Here is a 19,804-nt window from a genome sequence, read left to right as displayed (position 1 = left end):
TATGATATACCAGCGTTCATAGCTTGAACTCAAATCCTCGATCCTTCAACTGCGCCTCAAACAAGCTCGGCGGATCTACAAAGGCGCCGTAACTCTCAAATGTTCCGTTATTAACCTGTCTCGGATCCTTAGGTCCCACGCAGCCAAAACAATAATTTTGACCGATCGGAGGGTTCTGAATAGTGTATGCCGAAGCATTCGTGTTGTACGATACGGCTGCGGAATGTTAGCCAAGATTGGAATAAGCTACCACAAGTTCACCACGCACCGTTGTTCGCCGTCCAGCCATGACCGCTCCCGGCTGCCGCACGATTCCTGAATAGCACTGCTACTCCCTTACTCTCTTCGTTCAGAAATCCATGCGCCCATCGCTGATGCGGCTCAATGCTTTCTATTGTCTGCTGCGCCTCGTATCCAATACACGCATTGGGTCCGGGCGTCAGGCTCTGCGTGGCCACGCTATAACTCCTCGTGTCTTTCTTGCCCAGCATCCTGCAGTTATGCACGAGGATCTGCGTGCCATCAATAGCGATATCTAGTGCATATCCCCTGCCGTTGTCCGTAGGCCCATCATGGTTCATGGTGACATTAGTGATAGTGATGCAGGATGACGATTGCATGGCGGTGATGTGGTCGTTGAAGCCGGTGAGGCCGAGATTGCGGATCCAGGAGTCAGTTGTCCAGGAAGGAATGACCACAGCTGAGTGGCTGCAAGAAGTGTCGTTGAGGATGACACCCGAGCGGGTGGGGCTGACGTGCATGCTGAGGTTTTCAATTCCCATTTCTGACGGTTGTGGAGGAGGGCTGTAGGGTGTTAGTTGGATTGGCGACATGATGGTGTTTGTGGCATTTAGGGAGTCCGTGAGGGGAACGTTAAGGGATATGGCTTTGCCGGATATGGATTGGATGCGCCGGGGTTGCTGGACGAGTGTTCCGGGCTGATAGGATGTTAGTCCATGATCGACAGTTCTTCGCTAGGGAGATTGCCGCCGCCGGTAGCTGCTCGAACTCACCGATAGCCATTTGAATCCCTCGTAAGCGGTCATTCCCATCGCATCGATCCAAGCCTGCGTAACTCCCCTTTCAATATACACCTCCATCCCAACCGCAAGTCCACTCGCATCAACGACGTGTACTGTGCCGGTGCCCGCCGGTACATACGTATCCGTGATCTTTACACTCTTTCCCCTCTTTGCATCGCTCGTCTAGTTTCCCAGTGTTACTACATCCTTGTTCAGGTCCTTCACCGTCAAGATCGTCTTTCCCATCCCAGCACCTCGCAGCGTCTTCTGATTATGGATGAGCAATCCAGAGGAGAGCGCATACGTCCCGGAGGTGAGCTCCACAACACCACCTCCAGATTTCCAGACGAGGTCGAGTGGGGCTTGAATAGCGGCTGACTAGTCACCTGAGCCGGGACTCAGAGCCTTCTTCGCAGGCGAGTTGAGCGCTGGGGGCGCAGTTTCGGATTGATGGTACCCAGCATAAGAGAAGTCGGGAAGCTTGTCGCCTGCTGATGTCTGTACTTCTTATAATCTATCGTCTCTGCATTCATGCAGAATGAGAGTGCAAGAATGAGCAACGCGATGCCGTGAAACATTTTGGTAATCCTTCTACACTCCTAGCACTTGCTAGTTTAGCGGATCGGTCCGTTGATGCATGAATTCCCGAGGAGTGACGTTCCGAGCATGGCGATGATAGGTGGTGTCGTCATTGTCCACCCAGGTTTTTCCGCACTCTTCTATATGTCGTGCTCGGAAGTTTTGTCGTTCCATTACCCGATCAACTTTCTTTCCAAGGTTCGCTAGTGAGGAAAGGCGGCAGGATGGGCATCCTGCAATACCCGGCTGTTATAAACGCGTAGTAGCCCAAGAGATCGCAATCATTGATTGTAAGATGCTCGAGATTCGGAGGCAACTTATCTACTAGCTGAGAGACGTGGAGCTCGGTGACGCCTTGGCCTTGTAGAACGGCTAGAGAGATGTCGAGTGTTGTTAGGACCTGGAAATTGCGGATGGACAGATTCCATCACAGACCAGTATGAGGCACTTAAGATGCTGTATAGGATCGTGAGATCTTTCAGTGTAATGCGAACATATCTCCTGCCAAAAAGAACCCGCAGTCACTCGTTCGCTTAATCATTCGGAGGACACGTCGGAGCCTTGAGGCGTAGATGGCGTACGTATCGCGTAAGCGCCGGATCCTCAAGCATTCGAAATCCATTATCGTGGGACAATGCATAGTCGACCGCAAGAGAGCTGCCACCTCTTCAGCCGCTCGTACGGGTCATCCGTAAGCTTATAGCGGGCAGCTAGGCACATGGGCAACAAAACGTACAACATGATCCGGAGGGGAATACCAAACAGTGGTCAAGTAAAGGCAATGATACTGGCCAATCATGGGTAGCGAGTCCGGATTCCACGGAAGGAGGTGTGAGAGTGAGGAGTAAAACCTTCGAAAGTCGAATAAAAGTGCGATGACGTAAGCAGCACTAAGAGCCACAGGCCCCGTCAAGAAAAGTGAGACTTTTCTGATGAAGCAGAACATCAACAATACTACCTGCAACATATCTCTACAACGCAATAAGATAAAGATATATAATTTATTTAGAGAATAGTTCTATACTTTAGGAATAGTATACTAAAATTTTATTAAAAAAAATTAAGAAGGCGTAGCTCTGTAGGCCGCAGGGGGGAGGGGGGTGGGTTCTGCTTACCTTATCAGAAAAAGTCTCATTTTTCTTGACGGGGCCTGTGGAGCACCAACCCCGCTTAAGCCTTCCCCAACCTCACGCCGCAAGGCACATCTCCACATCGTGCACCAACCCTCGCCACACGATGCAGCCACCTGAGCAGCCCCAAACGCGCATACAACGCGCATTCTCCCCACTCCCTTTGGAACTCTTCCTCCAAGTCCTGGACCAACTAGTGGGAACTCGCGACGGCCGACAGCAGATCGCATATGCGCCCTCAGATCCAGCCACAAACGCGCTACGCGCATTGGCTCTCACCTCGCGGAGCATATATCCTCTAGCTTCACGGTATCTATATGCGCATTGTCTGTATCTGCAGAACTGTATAAACTATGCGCGCTTCCGGAGAACGCTTGGCCTTAGCCTTGGATATCACCCTGAAGCCTTGCCCTACGGGGAAGCTGGACGCAACGAGCAGCTCTTCTGTGAGGCGGACATATCGCGGCATATCACATCGCTCTTCGTATCACCGCAGAAGACAGAACAATGTGGGAACGCGCCCATGGTCCGGCTACCTCAGATCATCGACCTTTTCACCTCCATCGGGCCCACGTTGAAACGGCTAGCTATAGATCTGCAGCCGGTATATACCCCTGGTTCAGAAATCCGGCTCGTGAAGCCACACATCGCGAGCAACAACATCTTCCTCGGCATGCCGAAGTTAGAAGAACTGGTCTGCAGCTTCGACGTCTCGGACTACTTTCCCTATCCACCGCCGAACCTCAAGCGCCTGGCGATGACATTCCAGGACATAGATGACTCGCACCTAACCTTCTGCTTCTCCATCTCCTCCTTAGAAATGCTCTTCTTCCTTCGCCCGGAGGGCTTAGACGCCAAGGACATCAACGAGCTCTTCAGTCGCTACAAGGGCCGGCACTTGGACATCGGACTTGTCGCCGTCAATGCAAATCACAGGACGCCGAAATATTCTCGTACTTGGACGGAGGACGATAGAGTGACTATCTGGGAGGTTGACGTGCCGACGAGTTACTATGGGGACGAGGACGAGATGATTCTGTGTGATGGGTGGATTTGGTCGCATGGCGTGCAGGGGACGCTTTGGGGACAGGCGAAGAGGAGGATGACGTGTTGGCGAGAGATTGAGAGGAGGTTGGCGAGCGATCATGTTTCGGAGCAAGCATGAGGCGCCTTTCAACGACATTCCAGTGATGAGAAGGCTCTGCAGGATGATTGTGCATATCCCTGATCTTGGATTGGGACGATATAAGGTATTTGCTTCATCCTTGGCTTCGGCTCTATTCCCCTGCATAGAGTCTGCTTGCGTTCTTATTCTCTCTATTCCTATCTTATTCTTCATGTATCCTTTGATCCGTCCTCCCGCTCTTCACCTTCCAGAGCTCATCCTACTTCCCGAACGCATACCCCTGCGGTCCAAGAACCCCGGCCAAGAACTTACTCTTCAACAACCCCTTCTCCCTAATCTCCTCCCCATGCCTCTCCAGCTCCTCCACATCCCAATTAACACTCACATACCCGCCCCTAATCTTGTCCGCCCGCCCACTGCTCAACCACACCGTAAACGCGCCCGTCAGCTCCACCGTATCCAGCGCAAACGGCTGATACGCCTCCATCTTGGCGATACCCTTCACAATACCAGGGTTCAACGAGAACGCTCGCAGCTCGGGATACTCCACGTCCAAGAACTCGACGAGGCGGATGCAGGCGTCCTTGGACATATTGTAGGACGAAATCCCGGGGATGACGATCGTAGCCGCGCTAGACGTCATATTGATGAACGTCCCGCTGGGGCTGGGCCCAAAGGTGCGGATATAATGGTGCGCGGTGAGGTGCACGCCGCGGACGTTGACTTGCATGTCGTTCCACCACGCGTGCGGGTCCATCTCGCCGATCTTGGGGAACGCGGAGCCCTGGTTCCCAACGCCCGCGTTCGCGATCACGACGTCGAGTTTGCCGAACTTCTGCTGGATCTGCGCGAAGAGGCTGGCGACTTGCGCGTCTTGCGTGACGTCGCAGGACACGGCTAGCGTCTCGGTCTTGGGGTTTGCGGCCTTAATGTCCTCGATGGTGCTGGTGAGGTCTTCAGCTTTGCGCGAGCATAGCGCGATGCCGGATGCGCCTGCTGCGGCCCAAGAGGGTGCGATTGCTTTGCCGATACCGCGGCTTGCGCCGGTAATGAGGACGACTTTTCCGGCGGCGCTGTTGGAGGGATTTGTGGGGGAGACGGCGGGGTACACGTCGCGGTGGTATGTGGAGGTGAGGTTCTGCATTTTGGTGTAGAGGTCTGGATCGACGTCTGCGGAGCCCATTGTGTCTAGCGTGGTGGAGGTGTTCTCGCACGGGTGGCTTGGAGGCTTCGGCGTGCGATTAATGGGAGAAGTACCTATGCGCAGACGGCAGAACGGAAATGAGAGACTCGTTGTGTTAGCAGTTGCGGTTGCGATTGGGGATGACCTGAGACTCATATACCAGCTCCCCTCCTATTCCACTAAAGTCTGATAGGTAGGCATCCTCGAGTCCACGATCGGTCGGGCAGAATCGCGCACTGCACCAATGAACAAGCCATAGAGGGCTCGGTTGAAAACATTGATTGTGGCGTAAGCAACATTTCCTCTATGAAATGTACCCTTCGGACCAAGTCGCATGGGCGAATGCAGACTGTGCCGCATGCTGACGGTCAGCACCTCCAACAGGGCATACTACTAGCCCGTAGGTACAGCGCCGTATCAGCGAAACATGCTGTGGGTAATGTGGCAGTTCAAGCCGTGGCGAAAACGTTGTTATATATATTTTTGTATGTAATTACGGCCCTATAGTAGCTCTGCTTTTGTTTTTAATTTGGAAGAGAATGAAGAGAACTTGGAAGGTAACGAAGAGATATGCCAGGTGTGCCAGAAATAGAACACCACGTGATGTGAATTACTAAGATAAGACAGCACGTAATCTGCCCCTTTTAAACTTAGTGCACCTGGGCAGTTACAAAACGTACCTAGGTAAATCCACTTTCAGATACGTATACCATACGTAAGTAGCGCTCATGTAGAACAAAGCGTAGAGAGGAGAATCCTCTACCGTACGATAGCATGTACCTAGGTACAATTAGTAGCGATGCTGACGGTCGCCTTAAAGCTTCAGGAACGTTTCGGAGCGTTTGCAGGGATCTGTAAAGCTTGAATACGAGGTGCCAGAAGCTTGAGCGGCGTAGCAGCACGCACAGACCAGAAGTGAATGTTCCTCCAAGACCTCCCTGGCCTTTCATGCAAGAGCCGACAGCCCCCGCCTACCTAAGTCCAGCTAGACGCTGCATTGCAGCTATGCTATCGCCACCAGCCTAGAGATAGTCGAAAGTGGGGGGTTGACCTAGCCCGAGTTCGGCCTTCCAAAATGCACCCCACCAACGCCACGAACGCGTCTTGCGCGTGAGGGGAAGAGGAAAAGCTAGCGAAAGTGTGCGCGCAAGTGCAGAAGCATAAAACGTCTTCCAAGAACCCTGTTCTCGCATTTATCCTTTCCTCCAGTCAATCCGCTCATCAAGCAAAGATAACGTCTTAGTCAGCGCGTTTCCTTATCAATCACACCTCACCTTCCCCAAAATGCCAAGCGCCGGCGACGCTCCTCCGATCCTCGACTTCTCGGGTACGCATCACGTCTTCGTTTCACTCCGCAGTCCTCCTGGGGAATCTAGCTGTGTACTTGGTGATGCCATTGAGCTGAGCGCTAACATGTAGTGGTGCTGGACAGCCTTCTATAGCGGCGATGCGGCCGCGAAGCAGAAGCTCGTAGACGACGTCCGCAATTGCTGTCTGCACAATGGCTTCTTCCAGATCACCGGGCACCCTGTGCCGCTGGAGCTGCAGCAGCGTATTATGGACTGGAACAAGAAGTTCTTCGACTTGTCGCTTGAGCAGAAGATGGAAGTCAGCAAAGGTATACTATACTCGCCCCTCTCCGGCGACGACGCATCACGAAAAAAAGAATGCCTGCTAACGCAGAGCTCTTAGACACGACAAACTCCTGGAACCGCGGCTACGAACTCCTAAAATCCCAAATCCTCGAAGAAGGCACCCTCCCCGAGCTAAAAGAAGGCTTCTACATCGGCGCCGAGATCCCGAAAACACACCCCTACTTCGTGCACAAGAAGCTTAACAGCGGGCCCAACATGTGGCCCTCGGCCGCCGCGCTGCCCGACGTCGCCGGCTTCCGCGCCACCGCCATGGACTACTACCACCGGGTCGTCGACCTCGCCGCGGACATCCTCCGCGTGCTGGCGCTGACGCTGGACCTGCCGGAGCGCTGGTTCGACGACTTCGTGCAGGGCGCGGTGGCGACGATGCGGCTTCTGCATTACCCGTCGCAGCCGGCGGACAGCCCGGCGAAGCTGACGCGCGGGATCGGCGCGCACACGGACTTCGGCACGATTACGCTGCTGCTGCAGGACCGGGTTGCGGGGCTGCAGGTGTACGAGCACGCGACAGGGGAGTGGCTGGACGTGACGCCGACGCCAGGCGCGTTCGTAGTGAATCTGGGGAATCTGATGATGCGCTGGAGTAACGACCGGTATGTCTCGAATCTGCATCGGGTGATCAATGTCAGTGGCGAGGAGCGCTATAGCATCCCCGTGTTCTTCTCGGGCAATCCGGACTTTGTGGTGGAGTGTCTGCCGAACTGCAGGAAGGAGGGCGAGGAGGCCAAGTACCCGCCGATCACGGTGGAGCAGGCGGTGCTGGGCGGGTATGCGGATAGTTATGGGAGAGCGGAGAAGTTCAAGAAGGATGCTGCTGCAAAGGCTGCACAGGCAGCCGAGGTCCCCGCCGCGACGGAGGTAACGGTTGCATAGGTACGAAGTTATGTATACTTCATCTAGTCTGCTTCCCCGTATCACCGTACTATGCCAATGAGTATTTGGTGTGGGCATTGCTTGCAAATGGCCTGGGATTATTTGTCTATTTTTGTGGCTAGAATGTTTGCCTAGGTATGTGGAAGATTGATTCTTCTCAATGATGAAAGATACAGGCTGAGGCACACCCTCCGTCCCGTATGATGGACAAGGTTCGTCAGCCTGGTAATCCGCCTCCTCTTTGACGTCAATCTCCATATTCATCTAGTCGTCCATCTCAAGACAGAGAACTGTAGGAGCTGCGTGGCAGAGCATAACCGCCAACAAGAGCAGCAGCAGCAGCAAGGGCAGAAGCCCAAGAAGAAGAACAAGAGCAAGAAGAAGGGCGTTAACAAGAAACTTAAGCGCTAGCTGCGTATAAAGGTATGAAGGTCCCCCCGCTCCCTAATCCCCACTCTATTATACCAACCCGTCCGCTAACATCTCCCAGCATTTTAAGCGGCCTTTTTACCTCCTGAAGGCTCTTAGCGCACGATACCTAGTTCTTCGGCATCGCCACGAATCCCCGAAGAACCGCAGAATACCTATTATCTAATTAGCTTTTATATACTCTTACTTAATAACGTACTTTATAAGCAAACACTCTATATAAGTAAATACTTTAAAAATACTAACGTACTTTATAAACGAATAAGCTATATAAATAAATAACCTAAAAATACTAAGCCTCTACTAAATACTACTATCTTATTTAGATTACTCTAACTCTAAGCTACTTAAGATAAATCTAGATAAGCTATCTAACTTATTTATATTATCTTTAACTATCTAGTATATTTATACGTTATACTTATAAGAGCTAGCTTCTAGTCTCTACTACTATATATACGCTCTAGAATATCTAGCTAGATAAGTTAATTATAGGTAATATAGTCTCTATAAGCTATAAGAATAAGAGTAATAAGTAGAGTAGATTAGATTAAATTTAGCTATCTAAAGATAAGAAGTAAAAGAAGACTCTAAGAGCTCTTTATATATAAAGAGCTAAGTGCTAAAACGCTAGACAAAGTTATATAACTCTAGTAAATACTAAGCTAGACTATTATATTACTCTCTCTTATAGAAAAAGCTTATTCTTAAGCTCTAAAGTATATCTCTAAGATTATTCTAGCTATTAATCTTATTACTAAATTACTTCTTATTCTACTTAGTAGCGCCTTTACGTTACTCTCTTATCTTCTACTTATATAGGTTTTAAATTCTCTACTATCTTTTATAAAGTCTTCTCTTTTTTATATATCTTAATTTAAGTATCTAATTATAATAGTAGCTCTAGCTTATCTAGGTATACTATATAAAAGTCTCTTACTCTATAGAGAGTATTAATAAAGCCTATAGTATTATACTAGATAGAGTTAGAATTATAGGTAACCTATATAGCTTAACGTACTTTACTACTAAAAGCTCTATACTACTAAACGCTCTACGATTTCTTAACAAGAAAAATTAACGAAAATTAATAGGTTTTTCTTAAATAACTAAGCAAAACCTTAATATCTTTCTATAAAATTTTATATATATATTCTCTATAGTATATTACACTCTATTATAAAGTTACACTAAGATATATTACGTAATTAAAAAGCTATACGTATTTAACTAACTTTTAAGAAAAAATCTAGTTTACTTCTAGTAAGTACTATTATATCTCTATAATAATATATAAAACTTATAGTATATAGTATTTATAACCTAATAAAAGTTTCTAGAAAACTTCTATAGCGCTAGCTCTTCTAGGTATAGTATAATAAGAGATAGAAGTTAGAAAATTTTCTTCTTAAAGCTTTCTTCTTCTAACTATATATATATATATAGTTAATCTAGCTCTATAAACTTATTATTTTATATATTATAGTTAGTTTTAACTATATAGAGCTTATTAACTAATAATATACTAGCTTTAAGTAGTTACTTAAAAGTAAAGTCTTTTTAGTAGTATAGTATAGAAAGAGAGAAATATACTAAAACTATCTTAAAATTATTACTTCTAAATATATAGAAGGCTTATAGTATATATAATTCTATAGTATATAGCTTTATATAGCTAGATTATTTATATATATCTATAGTTAGAGAAGAAAACTCTAGAAAGATCTTTTTTAAACTTCTATCTCTTATTACGCTATACCTTAAAGAGCTAGCTCTATAGAAGTTTTCTAGAAATCTTTATTAAGTTATAAATACTATATACTATAAGTTTTATAGATTATTATAGAGATATAATAGTACTTACTAGAAGTAAACTAGATTTTTTCTTAAAAGTTAGTTAAATACGTATAGCTTTTTAATTACGTAATATATCTTAGTGTAATTTTTATAGTAGGTGTATATAGCATAGTTCTATCTATGTTTAAAATCTTATAGAAAAATATTAAGGTTTCGCTTAGTTATTTAAGAAAAACCTATTAATTTTTATTAATTTTTCTTGCCAAGAAATCGTAGAGCGTTTAGTAGTATAAGGCTTTTAGTAGTAAAGTACGTTACGTATCTTTATTAGTAATACTATACTTTGCCTTTATATTACCTACTAGGTTAAACTACGCCTAAATAATTATAGAATCTTCTTACTTTACTCTCTAATAGTTATACTTATAATTAAGTTACGTTTTAAGCTTAGAATAGCGTATAATAAAGTTATTTAGCTAGTTCTTACCTATAACCTTTTTTCTCTACTTAGTAAGTAGCTAATTAGCTATATCTTAAATAGTAGCAAGCTAGAGAGTAAATTCTCGCGCGTCTAGATTAAGTATATACTTAACTATTGCCTACTCTTTATTTATAGTAAGCTTTATTAAATTAGGTGTCTTTTTACGTTGTAGAGCGACTAGTATTAACGGTAGACTTTCTCCCGCTCTACGTTATAGAGAGCTGCAGCGCGCCGCACGCTTAGCTCTAGGTCCTGTTAAATAGCCTAGAGCGCAAGCTGTATCTAGAATTCGTCTGAAGTCGATTAGGCGTTTGTGGAGGGCTTCATGATAGAGATGGTGGCATTTAGTGGGGGCTTGGCATTTTTAGGTCGTTCGTTTATATGGCACGTTCGTTTGTGAAATACGCGATAATATGGGGGTTTTGATGATAAAAGTACGTTAGCTTTTTTAGGTAGGCGCGATCGCGTTGTGGGGGAACCAAACTTTTGGCTTGGCACTGTACCTCAGGCAGCGAGTCTGATAGACATTGTGAGGGCCTCCAGGCTACCTTATCGCGACTCTGTCTGTGTGGTGCTTGCGGCGGGAGTTGGTAGATTACAGTGTTTTAATGCATCTTCCCAGGCATTTATTTACTTCGATGCCTTGGTTTGTCCTCGTTGGTCTGCAAGTGGAATAGGAATGGCGCATACCTTTCCACACCGGGTAGGACTTTACTCTACTAGTTGAAACACGGCGAATTAGAAAAAGCTCGATCAAGGTTGTGTGATGGGGGACATAGTAAGTATATTCACAAGACTGTATACACATAGCTAAAAGCTGAAACAATGCTCGCATGATATCAACAACGAGAGAGTGAAGCGATACTTTTGATTCTGTCGACAATCCATGGGCGTGTCTAATGCTCTACGAAAGCGCTAAAAGAGGTGCATGTCCTTGCGATGAGGGGCAGGGAAAAAAATCCGTCCTAAACCAGGATTCCCCAACCCAATATTAATGTCCGACCAGTCCTTCTTTCCTTTACCCGGCGATGGGATACCCTCTCATTCCCAAAGATCATGGATGATGACGGCTTTGGAAGCGCGTTAGAGGTGGTATTGCCTACCGCCCTCCCTCCCCATCGTCACCCTAACTCTCAATGAATCGTCACACTTCACACACCTGCTGACACGGTATACCCCCAACGCCCACACCTTGACCGGAGGACTCGCCGTCGACAGTGCTGCCGCTAGTTGGCGAGCTCTCAGGAGGGCTCCGCCAGCGGCTGGTTGACACAGTAGGGACCACAGCGACAGACTCATCGTTGCTGTCGCACTCGCTCTCGGTATCCGAGTCCTCGTCATCGGAAAGAAAGAAGTAGTCGCTCTCTAACTCCCTCTCATAGTGCAGCTCCCGCCACGCCCGTATAAGCTCATCCGCCTCGCGAAAGGCATCGTTCGAGCCAAAGCCGCTTTTCAGAAGCCGCCACATCCGCCGCGCAATGATATATTCCGGCGTCAACGCATAACGCTTCCATTCTTCGCCGGCCAACCCCTCGAACAGCTTCTTCATCTCCTTGTCCTCTGGATTCGCCGGCTCGATCGCTGCGAGTATCTCGCTTCGCTCGGCTTCGGTGCTAGACTGGTCGGAATGCCATAGCCAGAACGGCGCGCGGTAGGCAACAAATTTGGGAGCGAAATAGGAGTATTCGGCATCCCAGTCCAGCACGCCCGTGATGTTGACCGTCTGATGATTGGGGATGTCGACGAGGATGTTACGCGGGAAGAGGTCGGCATGACATAGGTGGAACTTGTCGGTGTCGGGGATGAGGCCTTGTTCATGAAGGGCGAGGATGATCTTCCTCAGCTTATACTGCTGCGGCACGACGAAGCCATTCCTGTTGATCGCTTTCTCGAGCGCAATCCACCGATCAGACTGGTCCAGCAGGAGCTCTTGCGTTGTCTGTGGAGAATTGGGTGGCGTTGGAGGAATTTGAGACCTGGACACAGTCGTGTTGCGGGAGGTTACGAGGAACTTTTGAATCTGCACTTCTGTCATTGAGACTGGATCATTCGAGGGATGGATGACGCCGGCAAGAGTGCTAGTGACGGCCTGAAGTTGGGTAATCATTTTCATGATCTGTCGCAGCGCGCATGCGCGCTGCGCATGTGTGAGCTTCTTCCAAACATCTTGCAGATTCTGACCGACTAGGCGGTCTAGCATCATATACGGAGAGCCCAGGACATTCCAAGGGTTCGCATCAAAGAAGATGGCCTGCGGGATTGGAAAGTCGACGTGCGCCCGAGCGAATCGTAGAACTGCAATGTCATATGCCAGCCCGTACTCTCCAGTTTGGTACCGTGGGATGCGCAGAACGTACTTCAAAATCTTCTTGGCGCGGCGGTCCTTCAACATACGGGGCAGGAGGGAGCGGAGTCGCTTCAAAGTCAATTTCTTCGTCGAACGCGGCGCAACAGTGACGCCGATGACACGGTTGAAGCTCCCGCCCTTCATGCGCTCGATCGTGATGTTGCGCGGACCGAACTCGTCGGCGCAGAGCTGGGCGACTTTATCCCGGAAGGAGTCGAACGGCTCGTGGCCGTATCGATCGGTAGAAGCCCTGCTAACCGCAGACGTTACATCGCCGCCCTGGCCTTCAGCGTGCCTGGTGTCATTGTCCCGCTTGGAGGTGTCATCGACCAGCTTCATCGAGCGGGTTGAGCGTGGGAAAGGCGCGTGAGAGGCGCTCACAAGATCGGAAGCGGTCAGCCTTGGGGCAATAGGTGTGTCGGACGAGCGCGCTCGTAGGCAGTGTGCAGGTTGCGGAGGTCAAGGTGAGGGTGTGGTGTTGGCGTTTGTCGAGCGAGTGGGGGAACTTCCCTATTACCGGGTAGCTGGTTCGCGCTAAAATCGTTTGCGCCAAGATCAAGATCAGGGTGAATGCTCGAACACCTCAGATAATCGTAAAACTTTCGCCAAAGGAGGGAAGTTGGCAATAGCACGAACAGCGCAAGCAAACATTTAGAAAAGGAATTTGCACCCTTCTGGCGTAGTAATGCAAGGGTGAGCTGGGGAATCTATGGACGGAAAGTGAGAGAAGCAGATGAGGGAAGAGATAAGGAGGTGCAAGGTTTAAGAAATGCAGCTCGAATAGCATCCAAATAAGATGCGGTGAACCTTCACTGGTGAGATATGCGGGTGAGAGGAGCCGCCTGATTCCGTTTGCTCAATTTCTCCTTCACTTCCAGGCAGCTTCGCTCTAGCTACCGCCCGGCCCAATACATAAGTCCAGTCCCCTAGACGATACTTCCTTTTCCAACAGATTCGGCAAGCCAATTGAGCAATTCGACAAGCAAACCCCGCGCTTCGACCCCCACAGCTCGAAAGATCCACCATGCCGTACAGCGGCGTGAGACACCATTGTCCGGGAGAGAAGGCATCCATTGGCAGCCAATCGGCCGGCGGCTGCGACTACGACGAGAACGGGCGGTGCAAAAAGCACCAGGTCTACTGCCGATCTCACCCCGACGCCATCTATCTCTGGAACGAGGAGTGCGGTGCGTGCAAGGGCGAGCGACTGGGCGAAGCAGCGCGTGCGAAGAAGGCGAAGAAGGCACAGGAGAAGAAGGAGGCCAAAGAGAAGGACAAGGCATTCTTCCTGGATAACAGCAAGGAGCGCAAGTGAGTTGACATTCCTAACCCAGGCACTTGTCACAATGGGATCCGAAGCTTTACCGACAATGGTTTTGTGTGCTGAGAGCCTCCAAGAGTGCTGTTGCTAATATAAGTTAGGCCGCGCCACAAGGACAAGGATCAGGACGGCAACGATGACGGTGATGGTGATGGTGACGGTGATGGAAGCGCTGGCCAAGCTGTCGAGGCAGCTTAGGGCCCTCGCCCCATAGGGAATGGCTCAACCAGCAACGGTAAGCTCACTGAATCCATCCAGGATGCTTGCTACTGACAGCGGACCCAGACTCTCCTGAAGCTCTCGAAATATGGACTCGGCCTCTCTATGCGCACTACACGGCAGTGGAAGACGGATCCTGGAGCCCTTCGGCTGGCGTTGTCTGCTCCGATTTTCGGATGGATTTAGACCTGAATTGCTGTTAGATCTATTTTCGGACTACCATCTTAGAGATTACGGATAGGGAAAGGAAACTGTGGAGGCTCACATACAAAGTTTTCATTGCGTCAGACCAAACAGACCCTCTTCCACGGCAACTCATCCACTGACTTGGCATCAAAGTGCTTCCCGTAATCACACAGCAAGCCCAAATAATCTCCATCGAATCGGAACCCAGCGAGTCCATGAAGATAGCATTCGCCAAGTAGCTTGAAGGATGCGTGACTCTCGTTCACTTGGACTGGCCTCAGCACGAACGGAACGCTCGCGCCATAGAGGACACAGATTTTGTCGTGTTCGCGGACCCGGCCTGAGCAGATCACCCAGGAGTGGTGCGTGGGCATGCAGCGACGGCCGATGCAAAAGTCCACGAACGAATCCAATGTACTCGACAAGGATCTTGTGAGTAATGCTTCGAGGACGTGAGACAGGGAGTCTTCAGCGTCAATAGTTGAAGAACTGTTTGGCGCGGCAAGTTGCTGTGACGAAGGCGACGCCTCGTTAAGGGATGAGCGGAGCATGCCGTCTTCACTGGAAATGTCGGGTGTATGGCCCTGCTCGCTTGAGACTTCGTCTATTTCGAGGAATCTAATCTCAAGTGCGGGAGTCTCATGGCTGTGCGGACTGTTGCAAAGGCGAGCGACTGATCCTTGGAATTTGGATGGCTTCGCGAGGTGATGCGTGAGTGAACTGAGGCTTTGATGGCTTGCTAAATCCACCGTCCATGAGGGGAAGGCGGCATTTGTGCTTCTAGTTCCATCGCTAGAGAATCGCAAGTTGCTGTGGAGGCCCTCGCTTATGACTCTCTTTGTCTCGAGAAAGTTTTGGTGCTCTTTTTGGAGACCGTGCCATTCCGCGTACGAATTGATATAGCTCTGAGCGCTGAGAGAAGGGAATCGTGTATGGTTCCATAAGGCTATTGGAGATCCTTGTTCAATGGGGTGGGCGAGGATGCTGGTAGGTAACGCCCGTAGTTTCGCAAGCCAGGCTGCCTCCCAGTAGTTTAGTTCCAAGCCCCCGGTTTCTTCCGTCTTCCTCATCTTGTATAGCACCTCCCGTACCCTCTGTTGATAAGCATTATGAGCTTCCTCCTTCCTTTCGTGCAATCTAAACCCACGCCATTTGGGAACAATCTTAAGCGACTGGAATTCTGACCTTGGCCAACCGTCCCTTCCTATCGCATCGTTTTTTTGGAGCAGCTCTAGCAGTTCTCTCCTGTCCCTTCTTAGTTCGTACCGTTTCCTATCGAGCTCCTCCCCGCCTGCCAGCCATACTTCGTGCTGTTGCTCGAATTTGCATCGTTTCTCATTCATTAACGGGCCATTACCCCGGCCCTTCCGTCGCTCATCCTTGAACTCCTGAAGAGACCTCCATAGTGCCTCAAGCCGTCGTAATTCCTCTTCTTCTAGCACTTTCAACTCCTGGAGAGACCCCCACAGCGCCCCAAGCCGCCCCAATCCCTGTGTTTCTATCACTTTCGGCTCCGCCTGCGACTGGCTTGGCTTGCCATGAGGGAATATCCAACGTAGCTTGCTCTCTCCATGCCACTCTGATAAGGCGTAAGGCAGGTCTCTCAAAATGTCGGATTTCTCAAATAACTCCATCCAATCATCCTCAGCCATCTGTACCTTCCGAAAGAGGTCTATCAATGCTCTGCACTCCGTACTTTCTGCAGTTATAAGTGCCAACGCAGTTACCCGAACCCCACTTGTGTCTAAGACATTCTGGATATCCGCTTCGATTCGATCCACCGCGGCTTCCAATTCATGATCTGGGACAAGAACTCTGGGTTTCAATGCTGCTACCTTCCACGCGAGCTTTTCAGCGGCTTGTCTTTCGTCGTATGTTTCGTTTCCGGCCAAAGACAGGATGTCGAGATGCCGGTAGAATTCCACGGTAGTGGCAGTTAGGTTAGCGTAAATGGTCTCGACCGACTTATTATAGCCCGGAACGAGGTCATCCGACACTTGAATACTCAAGAGTCCGAGCAAGGCGAAGACCCTGTCTCTTGGATCCGATGCTTCACAGCTTCGTGCTGTATGTATGAGCGAGATGAAGTCCTTCAGAGGCTTTGGAATATCGTGTGACAAGAGCATGACGGGAGGCACCTTTTTAGATCGGTCTATCGGCAGACGCCCCATGGCGTTCAGGCGAGCAGCCGAAAAGTACTTCCAGTTAATCGATGCGAGGCCGCACATCAGGACTGCCTCTCTGGCAACGGCAACTTCCTGTAGCACCCATATCCTGGAGAACCAAGACTTCGACAGAAATGCGGAGACATGATCTTGATCCACGATCTTGCGGGCCGCCATGCAAGCGCTATCGGGCCTCAAATAATGGGGCCTGAAATAATCGAAGAAACGATCAGCATCGTCAGCTGGATCCGGACCGATATAGATAACCACGCGTATCGCTGCAGCATAAATTTTGTTCATGAGCGGTACCTGATGATTCTTTTCCGCATTGCTAGCTTGATTGATGCAGATTGCGTCAATCCATAGGAACCGGTCACGGGACGTGTGTCGTAGGTCCCTCAGCGCAGAAGCGCAGTTGGCTGTCACGCGAACGGTACCCTCATCGGAGTATATCTCGTGTGATAGGATACTGTCGCCCCATGTGTAAGATAGCGCCTCGAAGACAGGATGATCTTCCAGAGTGGCATGAAATATGCGACATCGGATTTCGTCTTTGCGATGCCCGGCGTACAGGTGCACGAGTCTCAGAGCATGGGGGGATTGGAGAGGCCGATAGTGGAACTTCGCCCGCCCTGTGAGGTGTATAACGGTGTTACCGGGTCCCTCGGGCTTGAAATGCTGGTTCTCTGTTTTTCCAAGGCTGGCATATCCGCAGCTCAAGCAGTACAGGTCTTCGCCGAGTTTCTGGAGGTCGGGACGTACACAATGGCACAGGCCATCCATGGTTGCATTCGTACCGGCCCTTTCAGCCGAAAGTCGAAATTGGCGGGAAAACGTTTTATCCCGAGGGAAGTGGTGGGAATTTCGAGTAAACGTTTCATCGCTCGCAAGGCTACGGCTGCCTCGGGAGAACATGGGCTGACCAAGCTGCATGCACAGCCCACCAACTTGCGGTCCGGCAGGGAAGCACACATGCGAAATATTCAGTGGCGCTGTTCATCGGATCTAAGAAGAGATAGTCCACGAAAGTCGACTTTAGATCGGTCATCGATTTGCCGTTAGTAAAATAGGCATAGTTGAGCGACATGGCCGGTTGATGAAGTGTCTGAGAGACGGGCTAAGAATGGTGCCAATGGTGGCAGAGACGGAGTGATAGGTGGGGAAGACAGGGGATTTCGATAAGCGAGATGTGCGTCTTTGCGCTGGGCCATAGTCACGTGAACTCACACTCATTCCATTTTTTCGAACTTGATACAATATGCGCATTGGCCATGGAAGAATGTAGGCTCGGGTATACCGCATCGCAAATCTAAAGGATGCCTTGCTACCGTTTCTAAGTGCTTACACTTCCTGAACAATGATGCCTGCGCTGATTGGCCCGTCACCCTCCCGATGCCACTGCCGAAGCCGAAGCCTCATCGGCTGCTTGGTAAGAATTGTCAAAGCCGGTTCCCCGCCAAGCCGTCACTTTCTTCACGCCGCTTTCTAACACCTTACAGAGCTCCCATCGGCATGGCCCTGCGCTCTTTGAATCCCTCTAGCTCGCGCTTCGAACCTTCTCGACTCTCCCCACGCATCAAGTATAAGTAGCCGTGTCAGGCTCGATGAAGACGCTCTCCTCCATCCTTTTCGCCGTCGCAGCAGTCGCAATCGCAATTTACAACAACGAGTACATGCTTTCGCGCTTTACGCAGCTTTCGAAACAGATCAGACCGGCTACGCAGAGCTTCTTCAACACTACCCGAACGATGTCGACGAACGGCGCTACGACGACTTTCAAGGGCTTGCCTGTCATCCCCGACGAGCCCCTCACCACCAGCGCACCTCGCAAGATCCAGAAGTCTTTCCTCGCTATCGAACAATCCGAGGGTGCAGGAGCGAGAGTGAGAAGATCAATTGGCACTCCACAGCTCCGCAACTTCTCCCCCTTTCTCATGCTCGACCATTTCGCCATCCCGCCGGGCGCCGGGTTTCCCGACCACCCCCATCGGGGCCAGGAGACCATCACGTACCTCCTCTCGGGCGCCGTCGACCACGAAGACTTCGCGGGACACAAGGGCACAATCGAGCAGGGCGACCTACAATTCATGACGGCCGGACGAGGCATCGTGCACGCCGAGATGCCGCGACAGAACCCCGACGGCTCGCCGAACGTCGGCATGCAGCTTTGGGTTGACCTGCCAAAGGAGCTCAAGTCCTGCGAACCCCGATACCGAGATCTGAAGGCGAAGGAGATACCGGAAGCTACGGCCGACGACGGGAAGGTCAGGGTGAAGATTATCAGCGGTCGGGCTTATGACACAGACTCGCCCAAGGAGCTGGCATACACCCCAGTGTGGTTGCTGGACTTCACGGTGCAGCCGGGAGGCCATGTCAAGCAAGCGCTGCCCAAGGGCTGGAACGCGTTCGCATACACGCTCAACGGCACCACTATCTTCTCCTCCGAAGGCGTCTCTCGGCCGATCCCGCAATACCACAACGTCGTTTTCGCGAAGGAAGGCGACAGCATCGAAGCTTCTGTGGAGGAAGGCGCCGAGTCGGAATCCAGGTTCATCCTCGTTGCCGGCATGCCGCTCGACCAGCCCATCGTACAATACGGGCCCTTCGTCGTGACAAGCCGGGATGAGGTCATGCAGGCGATGATGGACTACCAGTCGAATTCGAATGGCTTTGAGAGGGCATTAAACTGGGAGAGTGAGATTGGGAAGAACATGGTTCATTAGGTGATATCCTGTTGCTTATAATTCTTTCTTGTAGATAGACTATTCGGGCGATTGTTGGCTTATCAATTTGTCTAATCTTGCGATTTACTTATACTTCCTCATCCATTGCTTCTCTTTTGTCTAGTCTCCGTTCATTCCCGGCTCCTCGAGCTGGCCGTGCACCTATCAATCTTGCATGACGGACGATCACGTGCCATCATCGGACAGAACCCACTTCAACGTCTATATAAGGCTTCCCGTGCTCTTCCAATTTGCCTTGACCCGCACCACGCTCGGATCGCCTTGCCCAAAAAATTACCTCCAAGCACAACATGGACGCGGTTGGAGCTATTGTCTAAAACTCAGAGGGAACATAGCGTGGTCAGTCTCCAGTGGAAACCTAAAACGGCGGCGCCCATTCTACCGTCCCGGAAGTCGCGCCGTTTAACTGCCAGACACCATATGCATAGCACGCAGCTGGCCTGAAGCCAGACCCGGCAGTTTGTGAGCACGTAGCCGTGCATTTAACCACCAGTCGTCGGGGATGGTGATATCGGATATCGCTTCAGAGTCAGTGCACTTGGGTACC

General features: G+C 50.1%; 7 protein-coding genes across 7 annotated transcripts; 3 read left to right on the top strand and 4 right to left on the bottom strand.

Annotated features, from left to right (window-relative positions):
* Positions 1-6: 6 nt before the first annotated feature.
* On the bottom strand, positions 7-1,526 carry BU26DRAFT_587573 (uncharacterized protein). The gene is given in 4 exon segments (XM_033834690.1): positions 7-216; positions 269-938; positions 1,014-1,396; positions 1,409-1,526. 3 exon segments carry the CDS (start codon positions 1,098-1,100, stop codon positions 17-19), a joined length of 957 nt encoding a protein of 318 aa, XP_033687863.1. The 5' UTR covers positions 1,101-1,396; positions 1,409-1,526; the 3' UTR covers positions 7-16.
* A 1,257-nt stretch (positions 1,527-2,783) lies between these two features.
* On the top strand, positions 2,784-4,243 carry BU26DRAFT_515290 (uncharacterized protein). Its single transcript, XM_033828033.1, has one exon. The coding sequence runs from the start codon at positions 2,838-2,840 to the stop codon at positions 3,894-3,896; it is 1,059 nt and encodes a 352-aa protein (XP_033687862.1). The 5' UTR covers positions 2,784-2,837; the 3' UTR covers positions 3,897-4,243.
* BU26DRAFT_418947 (NAD(P)-binding protein) lies at positions 4,117-5,040 on the bottom strand (the record flags this gene model as incomplete). Its single annotated transcript, XM_033823278.1, has 1 exon — positions 4,117-5,040. One exon carries the CDS (start codon positions 5,038-5,040, stop codon positions 4,117-4,119), a length of 924 nt encoding a protein of 307 aa, XP_033687861.1.
* Positions 5,041-6,129: 1,089 nt separating this feature from the next.
* On the top strand, positions 6,130-7,646 carry BU26DRAFT_515289 (Clavaminate synthase-like protein). Its single transcript, XM_033828032.1, has 3 exons — positions 6,130-6,367; positions 6,473-6,658; positions 6,733-7,646. Exons 1-3 carry the CDS (start codon positions 6,325-6,327, stop codon positions 7,566-7,568), a joined length of 1,065 nt encoding a protein of 354 aa, XP_033687860.1. The 5' UTR covers positions 6,130-6,324; the 3' UTR covers positions 7,569-7,646.
* A 3,486-nt stretch (positions 7,647-11,132) lies between these two features.
* Positions 11,133-13,091, bottom strand: BU26DRAFT_515288 (uncharacterized protein). Its single transcript, XM_033828031.1, has one exon. The coding sequence runs from the start codon at positions 12,959-12,961 to the stop codon at positions 11,420-11,422; it is 1,542 nt and encodes a 513-aa protein (XP_033687859.1). The 5' UTR covers positions 12,962-13,091; the 3' UTR covers positions 11,133-11,419.
* A 3,485-nt stretch (positions 13,092-16,576) lies between these two features.
* On the bottom strand, positions 16,577-17,296 carry BU26DRAFT_418938 (HET-domain-containing protein; the record flags this gene model as incomplete). The annotated part of the gene is made up of 1 exon (XM_033823276.1): positions 16,577-17,296. A coding segment is annotated over one exon (720 nt), but the record flags the coding sequence as incomplete, so codon positions are not given.
* Positions 17,297-17,852: 556 nt separating this feature from the next.
* BU26DRAFT_515286 (RmlC-like cupin) lies at positions 17,853-19,448 on the top strand. Its single transcript, XM_033828030.1, has one exon. It carries the CDS (start codon positions 18,118-18,120, stop codon positions 19,234-19,236), a length of 1,119 nt encoding a protein of 372 aa, XP_033687857.1. The 5' UTR covers positions 17,853-18,117; the 3' UTR covers positions 19,237-19,448.
* Positions 19,449-19,804: the final 356 nt, after the last annotated feature.

The sequence above is a fragment of the Trematosphaeria pertusa genome (assembly GCF_010094035.1).
Source record: "Trematosphaeria pertusa strain CBS 122368 unplaced genomic scaffold BU26scaffold_3, whole genome shotgun sequence".
In the NCBI taxonomy this organism is placed as follows: Eukaryota; Fungi; Ascomycota; class Dothideomycetes; order Pleosporales; family Trematosphaeriaceae; genus Trematosphaeria; species Trematosphaeria pertusa.
Note: the sequence above shows the minus strand (reverse complement) of the source record. Positions and strands in the feature narration are given on the sequence as shown.

Bases quoted from the DNA above. Each gene is read 5' to 3' on its own strand.
- BU26DRAFT_587573 (XM_033834690.1), bottom strand. From the start codon at position 1,100: ATGGAGGTGTATATTGAAAGGGGAGTTACGCAGGCTTGGATCGATGCG. The intron at 939-1,013 runs GTGAGTTCGAGC...ACATCCTATCAG, and splicing joins AGGGATTCAAATGGCTATCG to CCCGGAACACTCGTCCAGCA. The intron at 217-268 runs GTGCGTGGTGAA...AACATTCCGCAG, and splicing joins TGGCTGGACGGCGAACAACG to CCGTATCGTACAACACGAAT.
- BU26DRAFT_515290 (XM_033828033.1), top strand. From the start codon at position 2,838: ATGCAGCCACCTGAGCAGCCCCAAACGCGCATACAACGCGCATTCTCC.
- BU26DRAFT_515289 (XM_033828032.1), top strand. From the start codon at position 6,325: ATGCCAAGCGCCGGCGACGCTCCTCCGATCCTCGACTTCTCGG. The intron at 6,368-6,472 runs GTACGCATCACG...GGTGCTGGACAG, and splicing joins TCCGATCCTCGACTTCTCGG to CCTTCTATAGCGGCGATGCG. The intron at 6,659-6,732 runs GTATACTATACT...CAGAGCTCTTAG, and splicing joins GAAGATGGAAGTCAGCAAAG to ACACGACAAACTCCTGGAAC.
- BU26DRAFT_515288 (XM_033828031.1), bottom strand. From the start codon at position 12,961: ATGAAGCTGGTCGATGACACCTCCAAGCGGGACAATGACACCAGGCAC.
- BU26DRAFT_515286 (XM_033828030.1), top strand. From the start codon at position 18,118: ATGAAGACGCTCTCCTCCATCCTTTTCGCCGTCGCAGCAGTCGCAATC.